At 39.8% G+C, this 20908-nt stretch overlaps 1 protein-coding gene across 6 annotated transcripts in view; it reads left to right on the top strand.

Moving 5' to 3' along the window:
* DISC1 (DISC1 scaffold protein) overlaps positions 1 to 20908 on the top strand; it is a 192080-nt gene that overhangs the window by 49845 nt on the left and 121327 nt on the right. For all 6 annotated transcript variants that reach the window (XR_010079339.1, XR_010079338.1, XM_063390492.1 and 3 more), the window contains 3 exons: positions 7450 to 7600; positions 10865 to 10994; positions 15295 to 15530. Coding sequence is in view for 4 of the 6 variants with exons in the window: in XM_063390492.1 (XP_063246562.1) it covers positions 7450 to 7600; positions 10865 to 10994; positions 15295 to 15530 (517 nt within the window). In the remaining 2 variants the exon portion in view is untranslated. The remainder of the gene's footprint in view (positions 1 to 7449; positions 7601 to 10864; positions 10995 to 15294; positions 15531 to 20908) is intronic.

Here is a 20908-nt window from a genome sequence, read left to right as displayed (position 1 = left end):
GATTTCTTTCCCTCCCCTTGTCTGAGCCTAGTACAGTTGAAACCTCCATTGGAGGCTTCTCTGTGAGATGCTAGTGGAAATAATAACTACTTTCCTTTCAGGATAGTCGTGTTACAGGAAATTGTAAGTTTATCCAAAGAGTCCTGATGTCCTTAAACTCAGCTCAGAAATAACAGCTCTGAGGATAGTTCACCCTACATCATTGCCAGGTGAGGAGAAAGTAACATGAGAAAGCAAAATTTTTCTAACATTGGCCAAGTAACCAGAAAGATTAACTATTCAAGTCATGGCTTGGATATTTTCCTGCTAGGGGCTCAACTCCTGTATTTCCCAGGGGTGTGCTGGACAAAGCCCTTCTGGCTTTGTGGCTTCTTGCTTATGTTCCTGCTGATGTTGAAAGTAACTGTACCTACACTCTCACAAAACTCATGGTGTTCTAGGGCTTGTGCCATAAATGCTGTTAACTGCTGTTAACAGAGAGCCAGGGAACACGTTACAGGTCTGAGTGACAGTCTGTCAGTCACGTTGCTGCTGTGAATGTTCTATGAAGTAGGAGCACTGGTCAAAACCTATGATAAAAGTCTGCCCCAGGCTTTGTACTAGTGACTTTCTGGGAGAAGTTTCTTTCTGGGGAGATAGATTTTCCAATGTTAACTGGAGGTGTGAACTGTAGGTGGAAATCATGGTGGTGTGCTTTGGAGGAAGCATCTGTTAAAATGTCTAAGAATGTAGCTTTTTGTTCAATGCTAAATGAATGCTCTTAAATTCAATATAAATTAGAGAAGGGAAATTCAATATCTGCCAATGTGTCAAGCTTCCTTTTGTAATAACAGCTAAGAAGTGTCTGTTCTTGTATATTTTAAAGCTTTCAGGCTTCCCAACTACCGAACGCAGATGTTCAGTACACTGAATTCTGAAATGCTATATATTTTAAGGAGGCAGCAATTTCCTGGGTTGTAATTGGTATGAACTGATGAGTGGAAAATGCAGAGCTTGCAGGGAGGCAGAGAGAATGCTTGAGCTGTCCTCCCTCTTAAGCAATCTTGTAGACAGTGTTCTCCATTCCTTCTCTTGAAGGGACTATTTTGAGTACCAGGTTTCCTTCCCTTTCCTCCCCCACCTGATTTATGTACAGTGGTGTCTCATTGCTAGGAAAGGAGAAGGAATCTGAGGCAGCTGATGCTGACTGCAGCAGGGGGGGAGCTTGTGACATCAAATGCTACATTGGGTCACAAATACCCATCATGCTGAGTATTTTGGTTACTCTGGTACCTTGAGTCTGTCAGGAAATGCAGGAGACTTATTCTCTTGTACTCTTCTGGTTGCTAGTCTTTAAACAGCACCAGAATTGGAGGCAACCATCAATGGAGCACCTCAGCAGGAATTAGAAGGGTTTGTCATGTGTACTAAGAGTGAGAAATAACTGAGGAATATACACAAACCAAGGAATTACGGAGCCGTAGCTCCTGCAGATTTTGGCCCTGTTGCTTTAGGGTGAATTTTCTGGTGGTAGCTTCTGACTCCAAAGGGTGTTCCAGAACCAGGAGTTGGGTTTGTTCTGCTGTTCAAGGTAGTCTTGATAGCTCAGGAGCAGAGCTGGAGTGTGAAATTGCAGAAAGTGGCCTTTTTGACTGGAATGGAAAAAGTTAAGTGGTGGGTAAGTGGGATAATTACATTTGAGTTTTGCTCTACCTTTTTATAAGCTGAACATGAGTGTTTGGCTGTGGTACCCAGGGAGTTTTAGCCTTGTCTGGAAAGCTTTACCCTCTCTTACTGGCCTTCCCAGGAACTGCCTTTTCCACTGACTGCTGGATGTATTTAATGGACCCCGGCCCAAATATAATTTTAGTTCAGATTAAGTGCATGAGCCTTTGGAAGGAATCTCCCAATTGTCCCATTTACTACACTTTGCTTTCCACTGTAGAGCACCTGTAGAGTGCAATGGGTTGGTTTTCTTTCAGGTGAGACAAAGTCTGAAAATGCCAGAGGGGTTCAACTATCTGTCCTTCCATCCATGGCATTACACTAAACCTTGTTTTAAGTAGGACCTTCTGAAATGCAGATGCTGGGGCCTCAATAATGAACTGTTTTGTTCTGCAGATGTTTTTCTTTTAATTCACACAGTCAGCAGGGTCAGAATAAGTCTGTTTCTCTTGTTGCTTCAGTGGTGTCTGTCCCCAGCCCCATGGCCTCTTGGAGTCAGCCTTGCCCAGGTGTGCAGTTTTTGACTTTGCAGTGGCTTTATTTTGCTGTTCTCCACATGCAGGGCTGAATGGAAGGTAGAAAAGATTTGCTCTATGCCAATGACCAGACAGCACATGGTAAGGGTTTCCTTCCCTGTTTGACTATCCAAGAGTAATCTGGAGCTCCATTTTATAAATATCAAGTGTCTTTATTTTCAACTGTGTATATTTTTGGTACTGTTAAATGATTAATTATTTTATCCTTAAGTTAAGAGCAGATAAGTTTTCCAGATGCTTGTAATGCCTTCAGTTCTTATCACAGTATATGTCTTTATGTGTCATATTTGGATATTAATTAATCTGCATTTTTTCCTGCAAGTTATTTTGCAAGATGCCAATGCTAGTAATTGGGCTTGTAAACACCTTGCTTACTAGTCTGCTCTCCAGATGTGTTTCAGTCACATATTCAAGCTCCACATTAGACTCCTCAAGTTACCTAATGGGGTATGTGTTTAAATAATTCAGGATTCAATTTTTGTATTCTGTTATAATGTATTTTGGAGACCAAAAGCATAGGTAGCCTGAGAAGAGAGAAGTTTCTGGTGGATAGAAGAGGAAGTCTTTTAGCTGACAGACATCAGTGATTCAGGAACAGAAAGGAGGCACTCTGCACCGTGGTTCTTAGTCTTCTCTCTGAAGTCCTATTACTGTGTGTGGTTTTGGATACAGTCTGCTAGAGGGGTCTTTGGCTCTGAACCCATGACTTCTTTGGTTCTTACAAAATACACAACTGTCTTTGGTGCTGAGCATACAATATGCTTCAGTCATCTTGGACCCTTAAAGTTTTTAAGAAAGTGAATGGTGGGGAGATTGTGTTTCTGGAAGTACCTAGCAGGCAAGAAAAATATTTTAGAGCTTCAGTGTGTGAATTGTGGAGCAAGATCAAACGATCTTCCCTAGTTGAACTAGCTGAAGAAACACTTTTTTAATGTCCAGCAATTTGTAGAATAGCATGATTGATTATCTTCCTGCTTACTAGCACAGACATAAATAAACATAAATATATGCAGTACATAGCAAATGAGGTTCTGTCCTTACTGAGATGATTTTCTTAAATGTTTTTTAAATGATGATAAATAGCTCTGATAAAGTGAACCTTTTCTTTGGATGAATAATGCCAATGTTAGAGTACGTAAAAAGTAGAGAGGTAGCCAGATGTTCTCACATGGTCAATTAGAAGATATGGAAATTGCTTCCTTTACTTAAAGCTATTACAAAGCATGATCTTTGGAGACACTACTGTTTCCTGATGACTGTTGCTTGTTTAATTGAGAACAGCAGTTAGTAAGCATCTTCCAGGCCTGTCTTGTGGGTTGGCTTTAAAGTGAGTGGAATATCTGGGGTACACAGGCAAAAGTGGATTGCACAGTAATGGATTGCAATGGAGGGTAATTTAAGAGTTAACTTGAACTGTTTGAAGTAGCAACCTTGTCTAGGGAATCTGTAGGACTCTTCAAGGCAGCAAGCTGGCACCAGAATGGAGTGAAATAAAAGAGAATTAAGCCTCATTTAAAATGCTTCTGTAAAATGGTACATATTGATTACCTGAAAGTTTGTTCATTTAAGAACTTCATCAAGTGGGGGGGATTGCTTTTGGCATGTAAACTGCATTAAGTAACTTATTTTTAAGTGTGGAATGGGATAGAGAAAGTGTTAAGCCTTTCTTTGTGATGGCGATACCCCAATGCATGTGGGTTTTTTTGGTGTCTCAGCCTATCAGTGAGTTCTTGTATTCTGTGAAGATCTTTTCTCTGTTGGGGTAACTTGTTAAAACACTAAAATGAAATTAAAAGAAAGCTGCATCTGTGAGTCTGATGACTTAGCAAGAGCAAAGGCCTTCTGTGTCTTCTTCTTGGCTGAAAAATCCTGGAAAATATGATGGAAGAGATCACACAGAATATTCTGAGCTGGAATAAGGATCATCAAAGTCCAGCTCCTGGCCCTGCACAGGACAGCCCAAAGAATTGCATGATGTGCCTGAGAGCAGTGCCCAAACCCTTCTTGAACTCTGTCAGACTTGGTGCCATGACAGCTTCCCTGGGGAGCCTGTTCCAGTGCCCAACCACCCTCTGGGTGATGAACCTTTTTCCAATATCCAGCCTAAACCTCCCCTGACACAGCTTCAGGCCGTTCTCTGGGGTCCTGTCCCTGGTCACCACAGAGAAGAGATCAGTGCCTGCCCCTCCTCTTCCCTGAATGAGGAATCTGTAACTGCAGTGAGGTCTCCCCTCAGTCTCCTCCAGGCTGAACAGACCAAGGGCCCTCAGCCACTCCTCAAATGCCTTCCCCTCAAGGCCCTTCACCATCTTCACTGCCCTCCTTTGGACACTCTCTAGTTCAGTGTCTTTCTTACACTGTGGCACCCAACACTGCCCCCAGCACTGGAGGTGAGGCTGTCCCAGCTCAGAGCAGAGCAGGACAATCCCCTCCCTTGCCCTCCCTGGCCATGCTGTGCCGATGTCCCCCAGGACAGGGCTGGCCCTCCTGGCTGCCAGGGCACTGCTGGGGCATGTTCAGCTTGCCACTGACCAGGACCCCCAGGTTCCTTTCCATGGAGCTGCTCTCCAGCATCCCATTCCCCAGCTTGTCTGTACATCCAGGGCTGCCCCATCCCAGGTGCAGAATCTGGCACTTCCCCTTGTTCAAACAAGAGAATGCATTTGGTTTTTCTGTTCCTGAGAGATGTTTGACCTGAAAACCAATGCTGGAGGAGATTTCCTGTCTAACCCTGGCAGTTAGATTTAGTACTTCACTATATCTGGTGTTTTCTTCACATATCATTTACTGCAACTCACATTTTTTACTGAGGATTCAAGTGCTAAGGGAACATTGTATTACTGCTTTCTTTGCAGCTTGCTGGCTTCTAGTAGTACTGGAAGTTACCTCAGTCTTTATCTCTGCTGAGGAACCCTGCTTATTCCCCTTTTTCACATCCTGTTGGCTAGACTTCTGATCATTTCCATTACTTGTGCTTGATCCAGGTTTCTCTTGAGCCACAGCACTAAAAGGGGATCGAGATGAGCCTTATTTGCATGGTTCCCTGCTCTGCAGCTGGCACTGAGGCTCTTGGGTCTCTCCATGCACAGAAGATATCAGCTAGGGCAAATGGCAGGGATCTCCTTTCCAGGAGAGGTTTCTAAAAGCTGAATGCTGCAGTGTTCAGCTCATTGGTGCTAGAGTCTCTTAAGACATAACCCTTATGCTAAAAAGATTTAAAAAATCATTTAGTGCAGAGATATAAGTGGATATGAGCAGCCATATTACTTGTAAGATGCCACTGGAACAAATTATTTAGAAACGTCTGTTGGTAGAAACTAATTGAATACTGTGTAGATTGGAATATATAAAGCAGGATGCAGCCAAGACTTAATGAGAGAGAGAGAGAGAGAAAGAAAGAATTGGCATGTGGATCCTCTCATCTGTTTTCCTTCCCAAAATAGCGTGTTTCTAGGGCCAGGAGGGGTAGGAGTAGAACGATGAAACAACTGGACACAAAAACACATTAAGCATAATTATGTCGAAGAACAATGATGACGTTATTAAATGGCTATAGAGGGTTGCCACAACTCCCAGGAAGCCCAGTGGTGAATGGTGTAAGTAAAAGGAAGTGTTTCCATGTGGTTTGGCGTTCAGTGGTCATTGGTCACTAGCCAGCCCTTTCAGCCCTTAGTATTTTTTTTGTAACAGTGGTATTTTCTATGGCTGAGTTTGAAATGCCAAGTGGCGTATTAGCATGCAAGTGCTGATATGTTTTTCTGGTCAAAATATGGGGTTGGGAGTCTCAGCTCAAATTTCAGTGTCAGTGTGGTGATAGTGATAGGGTGAATCTGCTTAGCTGTGGCCCTGAGAAATGCATCACAGGTGTGGTTCACTTCCACCACTTTTCAGGAGTAGTATGCACGTGGGTATGTGTGGGGTAGGGTGCACATTTCAGCAAGGGCCTTCTGACATTTTGCATGCCAATGGCAACACAACAGTGAGTTCATCCTGTAACAGTGTGCTGGGACAGGGAAAACATCTAGTGTTATTAGTAAGGTCTCTGTCTTTATTCTGCCCTATTGGCACTGAAGCAGAATGCGGATCAATACTAATGACAGATTAGTATAAAAATGCATCATTTTGCTAAACCAGCAAGTGTAAGCAACTTCTGGTGTAAAATCCCCTCAGAGGATAAAGAAAATAAGCAATAAAAAGCATGCACAGATGGAAGCTGTTCTGATAGTAACATATTGTATTGAAAATGTTAAAAGGATTGCTAATCACACAAAATTGTATGCAGTGAGGCCACGAGCAAAGTGCTGAACTGTAAAGGTTTTCCTTTTATGGGTTAGCTCAAAACTCTAATTTGACTCATGTATCATCAAAGGTGTTCTGTCTTGGATGGCAGGCTTGTTATCTGTCATGTATGTGATTTTGTTGGTATAGTGGCACAATAGAAGATACATGTACTGCATTAATAATTGGGAGTTAGAATGATGTTCCTTTGTTTTCTACACAGGGGCAGAAAACATAAGAAATTTACATAGAGGAGTGGTTACTCTAAGAAATGCAAAGGGTTATGGTAGAATCAAGGCAGTCTCTTGAGGACTACTGTTATTTGTATTTGAAGTTTGAGGTAAATCTTTTTTGTTTTGGATGATAAACTGAGAAGAATTCAGGAGAGACTGGAATGTGATAATTGTTTAATTGCTATAATTGCACGTGCATTTTCTGCTGAAGTATGCTGCTGTGTCATGTGTAATTCTTCAGTTCTTGACCTAATCACAATACAAATTTTTTATAAGGTCAAAATTTAAATGTGCAACTGCTGTCTAAGTTTTAAGACAAACTGAAGCATTGAAGAGTAGCACTTTTCCTAGAATGTAATTCTCAGCTGTTACTCTAGGAAGAGCATGGATGATAACTTGGAGCCAACCCTTTGGAGCCCTATGAAATTAAAAAACATGCTGGGAAGCCTGCAGTTTTGTCCTTGTCATAGAAAAAAGTAGCTTGGCATCTTGGTTATTTGATGTTTTACATTGTAGTCTTGTTAATTTGTCCTTGAGCAGAACAGACTGATATATTTTGTGAAAAGAGGAAGAAGAACTATCAGAGAGGTGGATTTTACTTTTTATTGAGAGACTTTTTTTTTTTCCTCCAGGTAAAACAGAACCCTTTTGTCACTGTTTAACACTTTTTTTTTTTTTTTTTTAAATTTCATTTCTAGCTGATAAATTTAGACGGAAACTGGAAGAACTGGAGAAGGAGAAAAATTCTTTAAAATTTCGGCTTCCTTCAAGGCATCCCTCAGTTAGCAGTTTTTTGGATAGGTTCATGACCCAAGTTCGGGCAACACTGCACTGGGCTGCTGATCATTGGTAAGTTTGATAATTAATCATTGTGTAAAATGATGCTTCTGTTTTTTTCAAAATGCAGAATACAACTTATAAATAATTATATTAAAGAGTTTCAATGACCATCTAATGTTAATCTGTATGGAGCTTGTTTATGAAAATCCCACCCTGCCCCCCCATTTTTTTTTTTTTCTTTCTATAATTCTTTCAGAATTCCCCTGAAAAACATTGATCATGATGAACTGGCAAATTAAGTGGAACATTTCTCATTGAAGTTGAATGGGAATGGGATTGAGTCCTTGACACGGCAGCTTGAGCATACAACAGCAACGCAGCTTGTGCATCGCTTCCCTGTGGAGTTAATGCTGATGCTCCCTTTCAGGCAATGAAAGGATATTTAAATATAAAGTAAAAACCAGATTATTGTCGGATATGAATAGATCTTTGGGAGCTTCCTTTCGTGTGCCACTTCTTAGATAGCAATATTGAGCTCAGCACTGTACAAAGTCACAAAAATGAATTCTAAATCTTGTCTTGAAGGGAGAACTTCAAAAGATGGAGTAATGTAAGATGTGTTGGATGGCCCAAGAGGGATAACCTAGGAAAAAAAATTGCCTCTATTTCTTGGTCATCTTCATCCATGCTCCCAGTTACTGTTGTTAGAAGTGGATGCTTTATAGGTATTGAAAGCTATTCTCAAATGCAATAGCACCAATGAAAGAGGAGAAGCATTTTGTTTTCTGGCAGCTTCTTAATATAAAGGCTAGTCAATACCTTAATGTGTAATTTTTGATAGACATGAAAATTAGATAAAATCAGTACAGATAATATTATTTTTTGTGAATTTGGAGAATCTAAAGGTGTTTTTAGCCTCTATTTGTAGCATCTAGTAATAAGGCAGGTTTAAAAGAAGCTGCACTCATTCAGAGCTGTTTCCTTCTACCTTCTGAGGCTCTAAGAGGCTGTTTTACCATTCCTTAAAGAGTAGGATACACCATTCTCTGTTTTGTCATTAAGATGTGTTTGGTCTATACATTAATCTGTAATGATGATTTTGGCATTAGAGGTAGTGTTGTCTTCTTTGTCATAGAAACTGAGTCACTAAAGCATCTCCCAGATACAGTTTGCTTATTTTTATCCTGTACAATGTATGTATAATGCTTTTATATATAAAATAGATGTTATAATGTATTTATGAAGGTATTCCTGTTCTTTGGATGATTAGATCTGTAACTCTTCTCTTTGCACAGGTCTGAGCAGTGCCATTCTTCAGGGTCAGATGAATATCCACTTCCCTTTTCTGTCTTGTCCACACTCCTTTCTTTGAGCTTAAGTTTGACTACTTTTATTTGCTTGCTTGATTCTTGTAGCTTTTTACACTGCTTTGTCTGTGGTCTGATTCATTGGTACACCAAAAGTACTCTTTGTCTTCTGTACAGTGTTCCAGCAGTATTTTTAGATCATACAGTGGAAAACATAACTGCTTCTGAAGGAAAATTTGTAGACTTCAGTTTTTGTTTTCATTTTGAAATGGAACAAAACCAGCATACCCAAGAAGACTTTTTATTTTGGTTGAGTTTGTTTGTTTGTTTGTTTGTTTAACCTGGAAAACTAAAAAACAGCCTCAGAAGACCAAGTCATTGCAATTTTACTGTAGTTAAGTCAATCTCATCTTTTTGCAAGAAAAGTGTGTATGGCAGCTTATTTAAGATATGAAGCTGAAATTCATGCCCCAGTTTTGTTTTACTTGATTCAATTATGAGTTGTTAAGTGAATGCATTTGATGTTGACACAGGATATTGGGGGCATGTGATGGGAGCCAGATTTGGTTATGTTGAGCTTAGGGACAATAAATGCTGTGGTTGTGCAATCAGCTAGGTTTGGTGAGATCAGAGAGATCTTGTTTGTCTCCCAGCACTACCAAGTAGACAGATACACATGGAATTTTTAAGAGGGTTCAGAAAATAAACTATGTTTATAATGGAATTTTTTATAAATTTCGATCAGCCACTTGGAAATTTATTACATTCCTCTCTAGGAATGATGCAGCTCCAGGCTGAAGAAGGTGGCTTTAGAGCTGCTGGGAAGTGTGGTTGGTGGAAGCCACAGGAACCTGTAATTATTGTAAGGCACAGTGATGGCCCAGCACCTCGTAACAGGGATGTCTCTTTGGTGTGTGCTGCTCATACAGAAACACAGTTGCACTGTTGTTATGTCTAACTTGCTTAATGATATCTATGTTAATGTTGAGGGTTTATTTTGCTTTTTCAGTGCATTCTGCAGCCCACAGGGAGGACTAAAGCATGTGTGTCTTTTGATGGTCCTGCAGAAGAGATGAAAACCTCTTGTTCTACTACACACTTGTTAAACACCTGTGCATGGAGATCATAATCGTGTGATTAATCATGCTTAAACCAGACTTACGATGCATGTTTTATATGTGGCATGGATGCTTTGCAAGATTACAGTGGGAAATCATGCCTCAAAACACTTTGTTTGAGACACAGTATTTTTTAAAGAGGATGCTGAAATGAATCTGTACTCTTTATGTGGAGATGCATGCACTTGTCTCTAGAGGTGGGCACAGAAAGGCAATTGCCTTCCTCGACATGCCCTTACGAGGGAACACGGAAGGCAAAATGGATTTGCATTGTTTGCAGGTGCGTTTTGAGAGGCAGATTATGGAATTGGTACTTAACATAATGTGCTGATTACCTTGGAGTCCAGTCATGCAAAGATTTACAACTGAGGGTTGTACAGATGACTGGGAGGAAGCCCACTGATTGCGATTTTGAAAGAACTCTCAGTGCAAGAGAGAAGTAAAATTTGGCATTGTGGAGCAAACACTCCAGATGATCTCTAATGTAGTCTCCAAAAGCTGACAGAAGCTGCAAAAATGGCTTTGGCACGTTTCTAAACTTCTGTCTAAGACATTTTTCTCTGTATTGATAGAAACTACATGCCTTAGTTTTGTCTCTTTCAAGGCAGTGATGGATAAATTTCTGAAATATGATAAAGCTGAGGGAAGCCTGAAGCTATACAAGCTTTCCATTTTCTTTCTTCATCGTGTTGTAAAAACAGTGTAAATGTTTGAGATAATAAAGGAAGATATGCCAAGGGAAAAAAATCTCTTGTTCTCTAACTGTATCTGTTTGAAATGTAATCATTCTGGTGGTGGAGTGTTATGACTCTAAAGGTAACATGTAGCATTCTGATCTGTTTAATCCTTGAGACACTGAAACTCATGACAACCACTAATTTTTAGCTTTTGTCATGCATTTTTCAAAGGGCTAGACATGAAGAAAATGGTCTTTGTCATGAAAAAGAGCAGAGACTTCAGAGATCAACCTCCCAGGAGAGGACGCAGGTTTCGGCCACAAAACGAAACCAGCTTTTTCAAGAGAAGAAACGATTACAGGTAACAGGACTGCAAAGTTGTGTAGAGGAACCAGTGCTGTGTGGGGAGAACCTTGTAGGCTGTCACACAGTGAAATAAATTTATTATAATAGCGACTTTGCTTCTGTGTAGTAATTAGAGCCTTGGCTGGAGTCCAGTCGATAATCTAAGTGATGATTGGAGATGGCAGCCACAGGAGTTGTGTTAATCTCATTACAGAAACCCAGAGCTGCAAGGGTTGGTGGCTTGTGTGCATGCTTAAACTTTCCTCATTATCTTTTTAAGCGTGCTCTTTGTTATAATTTGACATTTTAATATTACGCTGATCTTCAGAAGTTTTTATTTGAAGACAAAAAGTTTTCACCCGTTTCTGGTTAGAATTTACTATAAATACATGATTTACCAGCTTTGTTCCTGAAAGATGATTGATGCTTTTCATAAGGATGAAGGAATCATCACTGAGCAGCCAGCATTTGCTAACAATAGCTTTACAATGACACATGATGTCACAACGAGATAGTTTGGCAAATGGAATGCTTCAAGATGGCATTAGTCCAATTTTAAGTCTGCAAGCATTTTAAGCAAAATTTAGCTCTTTCTTTTCACCATCCTTCAAAAATCTCAATGTACTGTCCAGTTATGTGTCTTTTAAACCTTGGTAATCACACTCAGCGAAGTGGCACCTTAGAGAGCTAGTAGACCTAGTTTTCCTTCTATTTTGTGGTTTTGTCTTGAAATCTCTTTTTGTGGTATTTTCATTCCTTTGGTGGATACAATAGTATAGCAATCTCTGCCTATGTACACACATAAAAAAAATATATAGAAAACTCACAAAGAAATAGAGAAAAACATCTTATGTGGTCATTGCAAAACTGTACTTAGGTGAAGAAATGTCTTTTTTATCCTGCTCATCACCTTTGTATATTTTAGGTTTGTTTCATCAGCAAGAGGAGACATAGTGTAGTTCTGCATTATCAGTATGCAGAAAATGTTTTTAATGTAGACATCCAAGAGCCACCTCAAGATATTGAACTGAAAACTCCTGTACTTAAGACTCCATGACAGCCAATTTTTACACTTGCTCAAGCTGAATCTTTATTCTCCTGTAGTTATACTAGGGAAAAATCAACCATACCATTTTACAAGCATGCTATTTATTAGCATTTTATCAAAACTACCAGGAATTCAAGGTTCTGGGGAAGGCTGATCTGTGATGATTGTTTCCACCCAGGAACCCCTAAAGATTACTCCTGCCCAAAATCTTGCATGATCAGAAGTAATATTTTTTTTTTATTATTTTCCTCAGCCCCACTCTATTTTTTCTTCTGCCCTGTCTCCTGTTGGTTCTGCATTGGTCTTCAGAGATTTGAAAACCTGTGGCAGTATCTATAATTTATGTATTAATGCCTGTCTAACAGCAATCTCTGCTTCATGGAGACCATCAGTCCATAAGTGAAGCTGGAGGTATACAGTCAGTACTGATTAGCTGTTGTGTTGGAAATCCCAGTTTAAACTCAAAGCTGCAAAGTAAAACTCCACCTTATGTTTAGTGAGATGAATATCATCTGCTGCTCAGTGCTGAGACTTTAGGCCCTTTTTATCTGTCCCTGGAGGCTGACCAAGAGCACGCTGAAGGCTTCTTTGCATTTCTGGAAAAGAATGCGGGAGAATTCCAGTTTACTGATTAAAATTTCCATGCTCTCAAGAATGCCTGTGAACTATTCCTGAACAGAGCAGCTTTCTTTCTGTGAATGCAGATTGTGTGCTTCTGGTATCTATTTATGTTGTACATTTCAGTCCCAAGAGTGTGATTGTAAAACCAGATTCCGTTCATCCTCCTTTCTGTTCCATGTAGGTTGCTTATTGCAGTGATTGCAATTACTACATTTTCACAGAATATGGAGGTCTCTGTATTTAGTAGGGCCTATTAAGATTTTGGCAGTATTCCCAAGCCAGTAACACAGAGACAGAATTGTCCTTTGTGCACACTAAAAGCCTAATTTGAGACTGAAAAAACCAAAACTGATGTTTTTGGTCTGCTGATCTTTCTGTCCTTGACAAATGCCTGTGGGTTGAAACATGGGCCACACTATTCTCTTCTTGCTATATCTAAAACCAAAGAAGGAGGAAAATAATTGATGAACCTAGTGTGCAGGACTAATATAAGTTGAAATTTTGGAGCTAGTCAACCTTCGAACATGCAAGGAGCATTTATTCTTGTTCAAAGTGATACTTGAGAAGCTGGTTACAGTGCAGCAAGCCTGGAAGCATGTTTGTTAACAAAATTAGTGAACTAAACTTCATGTAAATTGCATTGAAAACATTAAAATGATGCTAAGGTTATGAAATGAAACTCTAAAAAAGCAAAGAAATGCCAAAGTCTGTTATCTGTGCCTAGTACATATGTTTTATGAGTCTGTAATATTGAACTATGCCTTTTATTTCCCCCTAGATCTCTACCTCATACATGGCTGTTCAGATATTCAGAATACTATTTTGTCTTCATTACTCAGTATTTGACCTCAGAACTCTTTTACTGTGTGCCACTCAAACCTTCTTTTGAATACAAATTTATCAATTTGTGAGTGGGCTCTTTTTACAGTATTAATCAAGATGGCATCTTAGTGATTCAAACCCACTTAATTTTGTCTCTGTAACACCATTTTGGGTGTTACTGCCATTTGCTCAGATGCAGAATGGAGAAGTGAATTGCCATAAAGAGCCATATGGTTGTCTCTAACATCAATTTTGTAATCCCTAGTTATTTGCTTATTAAAGATTTGGTTTTGGATTTCTGGCTTTTTGTTTTTAATTTTTATTTTTATTTTCAGGTGGACTGAATGTGACCAGAGTTTGAAATTGAGCTTTGATTTCTGTTGAGAGCCTATAGGTAGCATGTCAGAGATCTCTTGCAGGTTGTATAGAAAATTATGAACATATGGTCTGTGGCCATGTGTGGAGATAATAAGTAGTTTAAATGGCTTGCAAAGTTTCACAGAGACAGTAAGAAACATAGGAATAGAACAAAATTCTCCAGTATGGCCTTCAGCTAGTTTGATGACAACTTTAACTCAGCAACCCAGATTCCTTCAAGAAGTGCTGCTTCCTTGGATGCAAGCTGTCTGTTGGGTTTTTGTGTTTTCAAGGAAAAACCTGTGCAAGGATGATGTACAAATTCAAAAAGCTTTTTTTTTTATTATTTTTGGCCTCCTCACTTCAGGAAGGACATAGAGGTGCTTCAGCATGTCCAGAAAAGGGCAGTGAAGCTGATGAAGGGTCTGGAACACAAATCTGAGGAGCAGCTTAAGGAGCTGGGAGTGTTTAGCCTGGAGAAAAGGAGACTCGGGGGGAACCTTGTCACTCTCTACCTGAAGGGAGGTTGTAGCCAGGTTGGTCTCTTCTCCCAGGTAACAAGTGACAGGACAAGAGGAAATGCCCTCAGGCTGTACCGGGGGGACTAAGATTGGATGGGAGGAAGAATTTCTTCACTGAAAGGGTGGTCAGGCTTGGGAGCAGGCAGCCCAGGGAGGTGGTAGAGTCAGCAAATGATTTGACATAGCACTGAGGGCTGTGGTTTAGTTGACAAGGTGCTGTTCAGTCAAAGGTTGGACGCAATGATCTCGGAGCTCTTTTCCAGCATTAATGATCCTACAATTCTATGATTCTAAAAATTGTATTTTGCTCTTGCGAGAAACATCAGTATCATAGTGCACGCGCTTTGAACTTCTAGAAAAATGAGTGCAACTGAGGTTGAAATTCTGTGCATTTTAAGTCAAGGGAAGGATTTTGTGCTTTTAGTTAAAATGAAATGTTAATTAGCAGAAGGACTGGTTAGATAGTCAGTGATTCTCTGCTTGCGTCCTGTGCTTCGTGTCAGATTGGAACCATTAGACAAACCATGCAGGGATATTGTGCAGGATAGATGTTTGATCAGTTTAGCTGCCAGTCTGTAGAACAAGAATCTGTTGCCATGGGTGATCTGACATTTGTTATTTTGGTGGAAGTTTTTAGCTTGTGAAGTTGGGAAATACCTATGTGTTTTAAAAGTGAAAGAGGGCTGACAGTAGGTGTTGGAAGAGGGATGTGAAGTGTGGTGTTGAAATGGAGGGGGTGAGTTTTATACTGGTGGAAGCACTGGAATTTCTGAATACAACTGACATAAGAACTTTTGTGTGTCAGCAAGACAATGTCTCATTTAATGTTTGCTAAATTAGACAAATTTAATTCATGCTACTTCTGACACTTGTACTGTTTTTTTCTTAGGGGCAAATGGGTTTCTTTTATGGGGTTCATAGTAAACTTTGGTTTCTGTTCTATGCAGAAAGAAATTGAAGATCTCCGAACAAGGCTGGCCATATTAGAAGGAAAAGATCAACAGCTGAGAAGAGAAATTGAAGAACAAGATATGCTTATTCAGTCACAGGACTGTGAACTGGCTGCTTTACTTGGCTGCATTTCTTTAAGAGAGCTGCAGGAAATAAGCAAGGCTGTGGATGACACTTTAGCATCCTCCTATCGAATTCCATTCAGTTTAGATCTTCCAGGAGCAATAAAGAGGTATTTAAATTTCAATTTAGATGTAGAGTCTTGTATCTTCCTGTATGTTCTGCTGAATTGGCTGTCAGTTGTTTTCTTCATCATTGTGCCACTAATTATCTGGATTTAGACACTTTAAAACTTTCTAAGAAGAGGTGTTGGAGTTCTAATATTGATGTACTTCCTCAGAAGAGTTTGTAGTTATTTCAGTGTCTTGTACTTAATGATTTCTTATGGTGAAGATCCACCTACAGAAAGCATATGTGTCCATCAACTGTTTATTCCTATCCCCAGCTTACACTATTTCTTGTTAACTGGTGGAATTTTTCCCCAGTTTGGTAATGCAGTAATTAAAACACATTTCTCACAGCATGAAAGTGTGTACTAGGCACCGTTCAAGTAAATATTAGGGATGCTTCTTGCTTCCATGAACTTGTAATTATAATAAAGTCCCATGTGATCAGGAGGGCTAGGCTCAGGCAGTGGAGAAGAGAAATGCAGCATGAATAATTTTGGGACACTCACAGTTAGATGAACAGTAGATGGATCCTTTAAATGAAAAAGTAGCTGCTCTTGGCAGTATTTTGGAAATAACCTCATCTTTATTTAAAAAGGCAACTGGAGCACTGAAAGTGTACTGGACATTAATGATGGGACTTTGAAAGTGGTACTGCTGCTGTGTCACCAGGAGAAAATAAAATTCCTGTTTATCCCAACGTACTTTTCTTCCAGATAAGCAATAACTATGTTGCTTGCAATTTTTTTTCTCCCATCGTGTTTATTGGATTTGGTTTGGTTGTATTAACATTCATGAGAAATTGCTGCTCATGTGTGCTAATTTATACAGATTTTTTTTAAGTCAGCAGAACATTTTATAGAGGACATATTCTTCTCTTTTGACATGTGTTTAAAATTTTAAATTAGGTTATGGGAAGTAGTTTCTTGCATTAAATTTAGCTTGTTTTAATATTTTCTTATACCCCTGTTTCTGAGAATGAGGAATAAAAGATCCTAAGCAGTCTGTCTGATAAACTGATTTGAGTTTTCTTAGTTTTGGATTTGCTTATGAAAGAATATTCAGATTATTTTTTCCCTCATTGCTGCTGTAATATTTGGGTTGCACTTACCTCATTGAGAAATTATTTAAAAGTGAGTTAAATAGTTTGGTTTCAGGAGGAGTTTGCTCTGAGTTGTTCGCTTACTAGCACCATGAATAGCCCAATCACTTGAGAGAAAACAAGCATTCATTATTCGAAATGAGTTCCTAACTGGAATGAAAATTTTAAAATAATTTCTTTCCTTTCTGTCCTTTACTTCTGTGTTTGGGGTTTTTTTTTGTTTGTTTGTTTGTTTTTGGGGGGGGGGTTTGTTGTTGTTGTTGGTTGACTTTGTTGTCACCAGTGGTCAGGTGCTTCTGCTTCATTCCCGTAGCTGGAGTTCTGCTCTTGGGGCTCTGGTGGGTTGACCTTGGCTGCACACCAGGTGCTCACAAGGCCACTCTGTCACTCCCTCATCTGAGCTGGCCTGGGGAGAGAAAATGAGATGGAAAACAATCCATAGAAACTAAATGTTGCATGCATGCAAACAAAGGTTTTATTCTTTACTTTCCATCATCAGGTGATGTCCAGACACTTCCCAGGAAGCAGGGCTTCAGCACATGTAGTGGTTGCTCTGGAAGACAAACACTATAAATAATGAATGCCCCTGCTTCCTCCTCCTTTTGTTAACTTTTATATCAGGAGATATCCCCAACATCCTATAGTATGGCATATCCCTTTGGCGAGTCCTGGATATGTTCCTTCCCAAGATTTTGCCTACCCCCAGCCTAGTGCTGGTGTGGGATGTGAAATCTTGGAAAGAGAGGGTGCTGATGCTGTAGGGCAGTGCACACTGGTGTGTTATCAAAATCTTTCCAGCCACCAATGCAAAGCATAGCACTGTGGGGAAAGTTAACCCCATCTCAGCTACACCAAATACAGCACACATAAATGCAGTTATTTAACAGTGAGAGTTTATTCAGATTAACAGTGAGCTTAATTGATGGGTGGCTTCCTTTTCAAGCTGTGCAGTTTATCATACTTCAGGTACAGGGATTTTTCAGACATAAAATCTGAATCCAGGCTGTTCTCCTTCTGTATGATGAAAAAGCATCATGCACATTAAGTAAGGCTTTTGGTGCGGGTATAATTCCTGTGTGCCTATGGGCATCACCTAGATTGTCATACAGCTAAACAGTAATTTAGGAGATTACCTTGTTTAAACTTCTGCTCAAAGCAAGGCCTCAATATCCGAGTGAGATCAGGTCACTTAGAGCCCCATCTTTGAGTTCTGTACGTCTTCAAAGATGGAGATTTTGCAGCCTTGCTAGGCATCCTGCATTTCACCACCCTTGCTGTAACATCTTTTTCCTGCCTTAGAGGGAGAAGTATTGTTTATTAGGTAACAGGTTTGAATACTGGGTTGATGCTAGTTCAACATATTAGTTTTAAATTCCAAAGTCTTGACATAGTTAATCTGAAAGAGATTTTTCTGGAAATGTGCATTTTATTTTATGAATAGTAGCAGTGGGGGGAAAAAAGTTTTCCAAATTTAGAGCTGTGTGAGAAATAAAGCTATTACTCATGCACATGTGCTGGAGGTCAGTGATTATGTAGAAAGTTCAATATCGATGGGCAGTAAATGACAATCTCCTCACTGCTAGGCTGCAAGATACTCTGTATTTATTCTAGCAACATTGTGCTTGTCAGTAAAGTAATGCTATAATGGGGTTTTGCATAATTATTTGTTGACTACATGAACTGCATTCAGCAGTGGAGTAACAGGCAGGACTAGTGTGAAGCATCCCTTAAGACAATCTGTGCTGTAATGAATTGTATTTGGTGGTTTGCAGGTCACTAAAAGATAAAAAACTATTCAATGTATTGGAGCAAACTTCCAGGAACATGGGAGAACATATTAAACAAAGAATACTTGCCCAAGTACTTGACCTTCTGTGTAAACGAGCAAAAGAACAAGTCGGCTATAACACTGGGATGAGAATTGATTGTAAGCTTATTTTTCTTGTTGAGTGTTGTTATTTTTTCAGGAGTGTTCTTTTTTTTTTGTCTTGTTTATCTTTGGTATATGGTGAACTTTCTAAGTACAAAGAGCCTTTGTCAATACCTAAAGCATGCTTTGAGTTTGAAGAATTAAGAAATGTTAGGCACCTTACTTGAGAGCTGTTGGAAAACACGGTTAAAACCTGCTGCTTAATGGGCAAAGAAGTATGCTTTGACAGGGAATTCTCACTGAGGCTGAGACTGCAAAATGTGATCATTTTGCTCATCCAGACATGCTTAATTGCTCTTGGTAAGCTAAAGCGTATAATCATTATTTTAAAATGGGGAAATTGCAGGGCAAAAGCTCAGTTCACTTGTATGGAGTTGCGTGGAGATGCGTTTAAAAGGTAGGAGCAGCTGGTGTTGTGTGCACTGTGACACATGCCAGTGGTTTAACTGAAGGCAACACACTGAAATCAGAGGAAAATGGGTCTGGGTGTTTCAATGTGAGGTACTATCTTCTGGAGATTGCAAAAGGTATCCAAATATATAATTTTCGTATTCACTACTGGACACCATTTCAGAAATACTTGTTTTTAACTAGTGTAATTTGAGTTTTCTAATTATAAAATAAGACCATATTAATTATTTGACCTATTCACTTCAGTATCTGTTTGTTCCTTTATTTGTTTCTTTCTATTTCACAGTACAAACTGGGGAAATCTGTTATACTTCAGTTCATATTTAGTTTGATTTAGCAGTTTCTTTGTTTTATCCATATCTGCAGATGAAAGTGTCCTTACAGCATGTCATTCTTAAAAGAAATTGCACAGTTCCATCTGGGGTATTGTTTGGGCATGGATTGCTGGTTGAAAGAAATTCAATTATATACCTTTCAAAATATTTGAATGCTCCACCTCTTCTTCATATGGAACAATTTTTGGTTAGTAGGAGTTTGTTCTATGGTGGGTTTGTGGGATCATCTGAAGCTAAGGAAATTCTCTGTTATGTGTATTACTTATTGGAGGGTGGCCAGTGGTACAAGGAACTGGACTTGAAGATTTATGCAGCCAGTTCACTCTGCTTTTGTGATGCCTGGAGTTCATTTGAGAAAGATCAATTCAAAATGAAATACAAGTACTCAGGGGGGTGTAAGTCTTCTTTGTTGGAATATACTCAAAATATTCAGCAACTTCAGTTGAGGGCAAAGCCTGATAAAGGCAAAAGAGGTGAGGTTTTATTAGAGAACTTGATTTACTTGAGAAAAGTTGGAAAAAAGTCTTCAATGTAGTTTTACATACTGGCTTAGGAAAGTAGGATTTAGAATGGGCTGTATCATTAGGAGGGGCTGCTTGCTGCTGTTCATGGCCCCAGTGGAAATCGTTCTTTTTGCAGGTAACCAGGTAGAGAGGGCTCACAATCTGGCTGTACTCAGGAATGTGCATTCTCCAAAAGCCTATGGCGCCTAGGAAAGCTTGCGTTTCCTTCTTGCTGGTCTGTGGAGACATCGCAGTGATCTTATTGATGACCTCAATGGGAATCTGACGCCGCCCATCTTCCCACTTTACTCCCAGGAACTGGATCTCCTTGGCAGGTCCCTTGACTTTGCTCTTTTTGATGGCAAAACCAGCTTCCAGGAGAATCTGGATGATCTTCTCTCCTTTCTCAAACACTTCCCTTGCTGTGTTCCCCCACACAATGATGTCATCAATGTACTGTAGGTGTTCTGGAGCTTCACCCTTTTCCAGTGCAGCCTGGATCAGTCCATGGCAGATGGTGGGACTGTGGGGCAGTCGGTTCCAGGTGTACTGCACGCCCCTCCAGGTGAAAGCAAACTGAGGCCTGCATTCTGCAGCCAGAGGAATGGAGAAAAACGCATTAGCGATGTCGATTGTGGCGTACCACTTCGCTGCTTTGGACTCCAGCTCGTACTGGAGTTCCAGCATGTCCGGCACAGCGGCACTCAGTGGTGGAGTCACTTCATTCAGGCCATTTCTGTCGATGATAAATCATGTTCTATGATTTGAGGACGATGCACAGGTCACTTTGTGTATTTGCCTTACTGCTTTGATTTAGGGCCCGTTCATGCTGCTCTGACTTTGTTGTTTTTACAGCTTAACGCAGAATTTTGAAACTTGACATTCTCTATGGTAGGAAACATGTCTTTGACTATACTACATGAGATAAACTAAAATATTTTTTCAGGGGTCTTAAAATACAGCTGCTGTAACTGCTGCTATTATAGCTAAACATCATGAAGATGATATGGTGCCCAGTTTTTTTAAATTGTAGTTCTCTTGTTTAATGATCCATTGATCCAATTTATCCTTCACAAAACCTGCAGCAGTGTGCTTGCAGCTG

The sequence above is a fragment of the Prinia subflava genome, chromosome 2 (genome assembly GCF_021018805.1).
Source record: "Prinia subflava isolate CZ2003 ecotype Zambia chromosome 2, Cam_Psub_1.2, whole genome shotgun sequence".
NCBI classification, from domain to species: Eukaryota; Metazoa; Chordata; class Aves; order Passeriformes; family Cisticolidae; genus Prinia; species Prinia subflava.
The sequence above is the reverse complement of the archived record's forward strand: the minus strand, read 5'-3'. Positions and strand labels throughout refer to the sequence as shown.